Source organism: Nicotiana tabacum, chromosome 20 (assembly GCF_000715075.1).
Source record: "Nicotiana tabacum cultivar K326 chromosome 20, ASM71507v2, whole genome shotgun sequence".
Lineage (NCBI taxonomy): Eukaryota > Viridiplantae > Streptophyta > Magnoliopsida > Solanales > Solanaceae > Nicotiana > Nicotiana tabacum.
In genome coordinates, this window is record NC_134099.1 from 81,737,173 (window position 1) to 81,746,100 (window position 8,928).

At 35.2% G+C, this 8,928-nt stretch overlaps 2 protein-coding genes across 2 annotated transcripts; one reads left to right on the forward strand and one right to left on the reverse strand.

Annotated features, from left to right (window-relative positions):
• The first annotated feature begins 545 nt into the window (after window positions 1–545).
• Window positions 546–2,632, forward strand: LOC107804930 (uncharacterized). The gene is made up of 2 exons (XM_016628884.2): window positions 546–1,028; window positions 2,326–2,632. Exons 1-2 carry the CDS (start codon window positions 606–608, stop codon window positions 2,506–2,508), a joined length of 606 nt encoding a protein of 201 aa, XP_016484370.1. The 5' UTR covers window positions 546–605; the 3' UTR covers window positions 2,509–2,632.
• A 1,359-nt stretch (window positions 2,633–3,991) lies between these two features.
• On the reverse strand, window positions 3,992–8,640 carry LOC107804931 (uncharacterized). Its single transcript, XM_016628885.2, has 3 exons — window positions 8,470–8,640; window positions 5,979–7,313; window positions 3,992–4,400 (listed from the first exon to the last, which is right to left on the reverse strand). Exons 2-3 carry the CDS (start codon window positions 7,271–7,273, stop codon window positions 4,394–4,396), a joined length of 1,302 nt encoding a protein of 433 aa, XP_016484371.1. The 5' UTR covers window positions 7,274–7,313; window positions 8,470–8,640; the 3' UTR covers window positions 3,992–4,393.
• Window positions 8,641–8,928: the final 288 nt, after the last annotated feature.

Genomic DNA, 8,928 nt, shown 5'->3' on the forward strand with positions numbered 1-8,928 from the left:
CCAAAATATTCAAATAAATACAAAGATACTATTCCTAAAGACAACAAAGAGGTGTTTGGCTAAGCTTACAAGTTTGTCAAACTGCCTTATAAGTACTTTTTGGCTTATTTACGCGTTTGATAAACACCTAAAGTACTTAGCGAGCCAAGTGCTTATAAGTTAAAATTAGCCGTAAGTCATAAGTTAGTCATCCTTAACTTATGGCTTTTCAACTTATAAACACTTGTAGTTTGATCGAGACTTTTACTAGTTTATCCTTAATAATATTTTCTTAATTTACAAAATTTATTTTTCGAAATAAAATTTTTAACTTTTCTTCATTTTATATTCGTTGTTCATCATTTTTTTATAAAGAAACTTTTTAATTTATACATTGTAAAATTTTTAAGGGTATTTTAGTTATTTTAATAATAGAAACTTATCAACACTTTTCTAACAAATATATTAATTAATTATTATCAGTTTTAGCACGTCTATTCAAACCCATAAATACTTATTTAAAAAATTAGTTTTGTCACTTCAAGCTTATCGCTAATCCAAACGGCATGTCACATATTAATTCAAAAATGCAAAAAACAAAAAAAAATAAAGCTTGAAAAGCAGATATGGGTACTCCATTCTGCTCCCGTTTTACGTCTCTCAAAGTCACGCCCTTTATTCCCGGCTTAGCTCCGGCGATTCAGTTAAAATTCACAAGTACTCTCCCCCCATTAAACGGCGTCGTAATATCTCGAATGGAATCAACTGCCATTTCCCCTTCCAACAACTCCAGCCCAACCACCACCGTCAGCGCCGTCGCTGCCGGCTGCGACACAACCACAACCGGTAACAATAGCGCAGAGGAGAACTCCGTCTCCGACACAGTGATTCAGTACGTTGTTCTAAGGAGAGACCTAATTGACACGTGGCCGTTAGGAAGCGTGGTTACGCAAGGCTGCCATGCCGCCGTCGCCGCCATTTGGTCCCACAAGGACGATGCCGTTACTCTTCAATATTGTAGCCCTTCCAATCTCGACTCAATGCACAAGGTAAGTCCATCACATCCGTTGATTTTTTATTTACTAAGATTCGTCATTCTCTTTTAGATTCACCACTCTCCAGATCAATTAGTGCTATACGATGAATGTGTATAAAAATATTTTTACAATCAGGTCATGTAACTGTTACTGCAGATAGCTCTCTATAACAAACGTTGATTGAACGAACAGTAATTTTTACACTGTTCATCTTCACTAAAGAATTCTATACTAATCTTGTTTTGATAATTACTTGGAATGGAAGATATCTAATTTTTGTAATTCAGCTAGTAATTGTAGTTGAATTAGCAATTATTGAACTGCTATTGTATGATAATGTGATGGTCTGGAATTCAAAACGATATGATTATAATTATAGTTGACTGTAATAACTGCGTGTGAAAGTGCATCTTTAAGTGCTCAGTGAAGAATGTATCCTTTTTCCTTTCGTTGATAACGGTCGTGTCCAGGCCAGCTTGCATACATCTCGATTATTCTGTCTTCCACCAGCATAGGTACTGGGTGACTCTACCCACCATGGTTTAAACAAGTAGGAAGAAATCACCTAGTTTCTTTGGTCTTTGGTGGAATTTGGATCCCAATCTTGAAGTTTCTTACCCACTTCATTGACTACTAAGCCACACCTCTAGATGCTAGTGAGGAATAAATTTTTGATTTTCAATTTAGATAGTAGGAGGCTGAGAATTTCATTGGTTGAATGGGTAGCAAATGAAATGGATGGATAAGGTTGATTGATGCATTGTGTTATGTCAGGAAAAGAGCAAAATGAAAATTGCTTTTACACTTGTTTATAGGTTGTGTGGTTGACGGTCTGGTGGAGCTCCTCTGTGATTTATTGTCTTAAGGTGTATCATAGCTTCAATTATCAGTTGTAGGAAGTTAAAAGAGCAAATTGTGGTTAAAGAAAAACAAAAGCCAGCTTGATGCTCTTTTAGCTCCTTAACTGAATTAGTGATTGCGTAGGTTAGTAGGCGAAGCATGAATTATGCAGAATTTTATATGGAAGTTTCCTGGTGCCTGCTTTGTAAAATTGGGGTCAATAAATGCCATTGGACATTTCTAAAGAGTTTCTGAATTCTAGCTTACTTGTGGACTTGTGGTTAACTTATATTATGCAATGAGCTTATTTGTAAGCAACTTCCTTGTTCAGGATATATATTATTCAGAATGACATCCACTTCTGTTCTACTTCAATGTGTACCAACTTAGTTTAGTCCTTGGTATAGAGAAATTTAGGAAAGATAAAAGATTCAAAATATTATTGCAACTTTCTCTCTTGGCTATGTAGGTAACTCTTGAAGTGAAGGGTGAAGCTCAGATATTGAACTTGGCAGAAAAGCTAAAAGCTGGGGGCATTGCTCATAAGCTGTGGATTGAACAACCAGAAAACATCCCAACTTGTCTTGCTACGAAACCTTATCCAAAATCTGTGGTATCTTCGTTTTTCAAGAAGCTAAAACTTTGTAAATGATGAATTTCAAGTGCCATCCGGTAATGTGACACTGACACAAGTAGTCTTAGTTTCAGTATATCTTTGCTAAGGTATTGAACATAGTTTTGCTAATGATGAGCTACACAATGATCATATTCCTTTACCGAACCCTTTTGCATATGGTTCACCTGGATTTTATAACCTGGTGATTTTGGCCATGCAAACATTGGTCTTATCTTCAGCTATTTCTGAAGTCTTATTGATTTACTGTCATGATCTTTTGGTACTCTGTGCTGCCACTCTGCCATTCTGCTTATCCTCTTAATTATAGCCAAATGGTTCATGTTTGGCATGTCTCTCCATAAGTTGTAATGGCTTTGGTCAATCCACCAAACTACTGGAAAAGTTGGGTTGGTTGAGGTATGTACATGAACTTACCACAACCTAGTTGGTTGAGGAACCTGGTAATTCAAGTTCCTCTGCAAATTCTTTTTGGAAATCGGTCTGTGACATTTCTTTTTCTGGTTATCAAAGTCCTTTATCATCGAATGAGCCATCTGGTCGCCTATCTGAAACAGCCTATTGGAAATAACATCTCTCTACCTTCACAAGGTAGGGGTAAGGTCTGCATACACACTATCCTCTCCAGAACCCACTTTGTGGGGTTATACTGGGTTTGGTGTTGTTGTAAAGTCCTTTATCATCGAGTGAGCCATCATAATTGGTTGCGTTTCGTGCTGTCTCTACCACCAGTCGCCTTTCCTGAAATGTTAAAATTAAGATGCATTTTTTTTAGATCAAAGTGAAAATTCTTCACATCTTCTGAATTACTTTGTCGTCCCCTGAAATGGGTATACTACAGCAGCTTTGTGGCAGTTGCCATAAGCTTGTATATGTATCCCTTATTTGACACTTTCTCTCCCACCCCTCCCTCCTTTATATTTTTAAGGTAAATTCTCCTTGTGAGTTATTACCTTTGAGAAGTTTAATTCTCTAAGTCTTGGGATACAAAAATCAGATAAAGTTCAATCAAACTGGCAATTATCCGTACAACATATGGCCATGATCCACAAACGAGGAAACTTGAGGAGAGAAGTTGAAAGCACGTGGACAGTACGAATTGCATGGCTAGCACAATATGAATACTATAAAGTAGTTAGTGAAGCTTAGCTATCAATTTTAAGTCTGTAAATAGGTAAAGTTGGACCATCCAATCATCTAATCAATCAAAACAACTATCAATCCAATCATTTCCATTTCAGTTCCTCTATATATATGTCATATTACTTTTATATATTCCAAGCTTTCTTAGAACTTTTCTTACCATAAACTAGACTAGTGTTTGTTATTGTTAAGTCAAATTCTGTCACTAATTTTTAATACGTCACTTTCGCTGCTCGGAGTTCATAGTTGAGAAGCAGAATCTCCTTTATGTTAGTTTCTAATAACAATGAGTCGTTCAATGATATTTCGAGTTACCATTCGATCTGATTCATTACCATTTTGACCATCAACAGTCCTTTAAAAATATATTTCACTACCCACCAGAACTGTGGCAAATTCAAAGCGAAATACTACATATGTGTACAAATCTTCAATTAATACACGAACCACCGGCATATTTTCCCACTGGTACTTCTACACAGAGCTGTTCAGAGAAAAGCTCTAAAGCAACACAGAAATAAAACCACATACACATCCTATCTCTTTCATTTTTTTTCTTGCTTTTTTTTTTTCGTTTTCCAATTTCTTCTTTTTGTCTTTGTGAAAGAATTGCATGTTCCTAGAATTTACTAATGGAAATAACCTTCTGGCCAACCATTATAGATGAATGCAATTTTGGTGATGCATTCCCTATCAGCCAAATTGTAGCAGCATGTTTGATTCTCCACTCAAAGCATGTCCTTCTAGCAAAAGTTGTAATTTACACCCTGAAATTGAAATATTTCCAGAACATTAATCAGAAATCTGTTTACAATTAAACTGCACATGATAGATATGTTTTTATGTCGCAAGCATCAGTTCTGAACAGAAACACATGTTGACTTCAATTAGAATCAAGATGCATGATAAAAAGTAAAAAACATAAAATGATTTGATTGTTATATTATTGTTGTTAGTGTTTTAAAAGGCGTGGGCCTCAGCGAGGCGTAAGCCCTGAGGCACTGGGCGTACGCCCCGTGGGTATTTAAATTTTAATATTTTATGAAATATATAATTACAGTAAATATTTTTAAATAGGTAAAATTGCATAAAAATAAATATTTCATAAAATATTTACTGTAATTATATATTTCATAAAATATTAAAATTTAAATACCCACGGGGCGTACGCCCAGTGCCTCAGGGCTTACGCCTCGCTGAGGCCCACGCCTTTTAAAACACTAACAACAATAATATAACAATCAAATCATTTTATGTTTTTTACTTTTTATCATGTATGTGCTTCATCCCCACTAAAAACTAATCCATTATACGATACTTACAAGCACAAGTAACTTGATTTGAAAAGAATAAAATTTTCTACATGGAGGAACAAAAAATGTATGTATGTATGTATGTATATATATATATATATATATATATATATATATATATATATATATATATATATATATATATGTATTTATAGTTTTCTTCAATTTTTATGCAATTTTACCTATTTAAAAATATTTACTGTAATTATATATTTCATAAAATATTAAAATTTAAATACCCACGGGGCGTACGCCCAGTGCCTCAGGGCTTACGCCTCGCTGAGGCCCACGCCTTTTAAAACACTAACAACAATAATATAACAATCAAATCATTTTATGTTTTTTACTTTTTATCATGCATCTTGATTCTAATTGAAGTCAACATGTGTTTCTGTTCAGAACTGATGCTTGCGACATAAAAACTAAAAACTAATCCATTATACGATACTTACAAGCACAAGTAACTTGATTTGAAAAGAATAAAATTTTCTACATGGAGGAACAAAAAGGATGACTAATTTTGAACTTGCTGCTATGGAGGAGAATAGAGTTTTCTTTGTATTTGAAAAAACAATTAATTGTTCGTTGCTTTTGGGAGTTAGTAACAGACCGGCGGACAAAATAAAGAATTGGGGAAGACCATAAATTAGGGTTTCTAGCAATAAAAAAAGTTTTGACATTTAAATTTGATATATTAGTTCCTTTTTAAAACTTTGAGAATCTGGATATTATATTAAAGACTTATTCAGCAAATTTTGTTTTAATTTGAAAGTCTTTTGGGCTTACGCCTTACTGCAAAAAACGCGCCTCAACGCCCAGGCGTACGCCTTTTGAGACTTTCGTCCCCACTATCGCCTCGGGGCATTTTTGGTGCGCCTCGCCCCGAAAACGCCTTTTAAAACACTGATTGTTGTTGTTACTATGGATTTTATCATTATCATCATTTTTGCTGGTATATGAACAAAAGTTATAGTACTGATTTGTTCATACAGCTATCAATAAATACATGTACTCAAAAACAGAAATACTCACTTGGGCTCCTGCAAGGAGATGACAGTTTCAAAGGCACCAGCCAGTGCCCTCACTCTGTTCTTCCTTTGCTCTCGAAGCTTACTTGCAGTCTCTTCTATCACATCATTGGAGACCACAGATTCCTTCTTCCCTTGCACCACTTGACGTTGAGGTTTTGATGATGTTACAGCAGTACTAGTCTCCTGCACTGCTTCACCTTCCTCTGCCATATCAGCTTCCTTTCCTTGGTTTCTTCCTTTATCCTCTTCTTTCTCTTGTTGGTTCTCATCCACTGCTTTTACGGTGTTCTCTTCAAGATGAAGTTCATTGGTAATTTCTTCTGGTTCTTTAGGGTTGTTGGTGTTGGTTTCTTCAACAAGTTGTGCGTCTTCTGGTTCTTCCATCTTACTGATTTCTTGGTTTTCCACAACTATTTCAGCGTTGTTTACATTTCCATTATGCTCTTCTTGATCATCAATGGCTGAATTATTTTCTCCTGCATCAGTAGCTGCAGTTTCACTGTTGTCAATGATCACGTCACTTTCAGTATTATTGACTGGCAATTCTTGATCATCTTCTTGCTCTGATAGTTCAGCTTGAGGAATAATATCCTCAGTTGCATGTGGAGAATCAGTTATTTTTAATTCTTTAGGTGTTGATTCATTATGATCATCCTGATCATTTCTCGATTTAGACGTGTCATCTTGCCCAGTTTCAGCCTGAGGAATTACATCCTCAGCTGCATGTGAAGAATTAGTTATTGGCGCTTTTGGTGTTGAACTATTCTGATCATTTCTTGATTTGTGCGTGTCATTATGACTAGTACTGCTGGGCTCCTGTTTCTTGGAGATGGTGCCGGTGGCTGTAGTCTTCTTTATGGTCACTGGTCTAGCATACATGCTGGTGCCACGTTGTTTACCAGTGGCTTCCTTAGTCATATGAGATGCTCTAGATAATTTATCCGAAAGGGTTTTTTGGGAAGTTGAACTAGTCTTGACTGAGAATGATGAGGATGACCGAAGAATTCTATCTTTAGCAGTTTTTTGCAAAGCAGCAACAACAGGAGGCTTGTCAAACGATCTTATTCGAGTTAGAGTAGGCTTATTGTGAATGTTGGGGTCATTCGATGAAGACATTGTAGGCTTGAGATAGTTAGGAACATTCTTGTTTGAGGTGGTTGAATCTGCTCGTTTCCGCACCGGAGAGTTTGTATTTGATGAATTGGGACTTCTAAGATGATGAGCAATTGGATGTGAAGGAGATGTCCCTCTCTTCTCCTTTCCTGGTGGAGCAGTGTCCTTTACCCTAGTTGCCATTATATTCTTTGGCTTAATAAGATTTTAAACTTATATTTTGCTGCAAGAGTAGTACGTAATAGGTTAGAGTCATTAAAAAAAAAATCATCAAATGGACTCTTCGACACAGGCTCCTCATGGATAACAATTTCTTTTTATGTCAATGTTATTAGGTTTTCACTCTACTGTGTAAGTTTATTCATATTGTTGGTCCCAAGTATGAATAAAGGAGGATTGCGGTAAGCTGATAGTCAGTCGGCATAAAACTTGTCTGTTTTTAATGAATTCTCACAATGCTATGCTAGCTTGGATTGATGTCCTATTGTTGTATGTCAATGTTATTAGGTGCACTTCTTCATACTCAAGCTTTTTTGCTTGTTAGAAATCCTAAGACTGGAAAATTCAAATAGATCTTCAACAACGTCATAGAGAATGAAAATTTCTCCAATTTAATGCAGAAAGATTAGATTGTTTCCTTATAGTTATACTGACCTTTATGTCTAGAGAATACAAAAAAAGAAGAAGACAAATCTCTTCATAGTGCACAGATTAGCAAAATGTATATGGTTCTATCATTTCCATCTTGCTCTTTCCAGCCAAATTAATATGTAGCTTGGACTAAGTAGCCCGTAACACAGAAAATGCAAATAAGTCAAACACAGAAAGGAGAGATATATATTGAAGAAAACTGAAAAAAGAATAACGACAATGGACCCTTAGGCAGAATATCTGCCATCATCATTAGACTCAATGAAATGACAAATGCACCACTCAAAAATCTTAGCCAAATTTCTACAATAATTGGAACTATCAATCAACTTCTCATGAACTTAGATCCCCAAAACAATCTTGTGCTCCTCAATTTTCCCCTTTTCTTATTAATATTCCCTTTTCTTTTCTTATCCTAAACCATATAATTCCCATCCCCCTCCCCCACCAAGAAAAAAAAAAAAAAAAGAAATTTATCTGCCAACCAAAAACTTTTTTGTAGAAATCTGTTGCTCATAATATACTGAGGGACAGCTACCAACCGGATAAGAACAATCTTTAAGGAATACTTAAAGAGAAATTATACAAAATAAAAAAATTAATAAAAGGTTCGTCTAATACAATATCCTACATTCTTAAGATCATATTATTATGGAAACAACAAAAATTCAACAAAAGAAAACTGTACATGTGAGGGAACAGAAAAATAAGGAGAAAGGAAATGGCACCTTTTATCAAAGATTATGATCCATAACCTGCAGTACTATAGATAGATGATTGTTAGGGAATAGAAACTAATGGATTTTTGTGAAGACAAGAGTTTATAAGTAGGAAGAAGGTACAGAAAGAAAGTGAAGAATGGAGAGACGGTTTAATGAATTTGGAAAGAGTTATTTTTGGCAGTTTGGTTGTTATATTGTGTAACGAAAATTATGGACAACCCAAGGTTGTGGAAGCACATAAACACAAAGATGTGATTATCATTACAGCTCAGGAGAATATTAAATATTATTAATTTGGTAATTTCAGGAAAGAATATCTCTTTCATTTGTTTTCATTTAACTATCTTAAAAAATTAGTTTGTTGGTATAGCTTCCTAATTGGTAATGGGAAGCACAACAAGGCATAGTGCTGTGCCTGCATTAGTTTGTCAACGACGATTGAGATGGTAAACATTGAATAACAAA

Coding starts and splice junctions, on each gene's coding strand:
- LOC107804930 (XM_016628884.2), top strand. CDS start 606: ATGGGTACTCCATTCTGCTCCCGTTTTACGTCTCTCAAAGTCACGCCC. Junction 1,029..2,325: donor ATCTCGACTCAATGCACAAG/GTAAGTCCATCA, acceptor TTGGCTATGTAG/GTAACTCTTGAAGTGAAGGG.
- LOC107804931 (XM_016628885.2), bottom strand. CDS start 7,273: ATGGCAACTAGGGTAAAGGACACTGCTCCACCAGGAAAGGAGAAGAGA.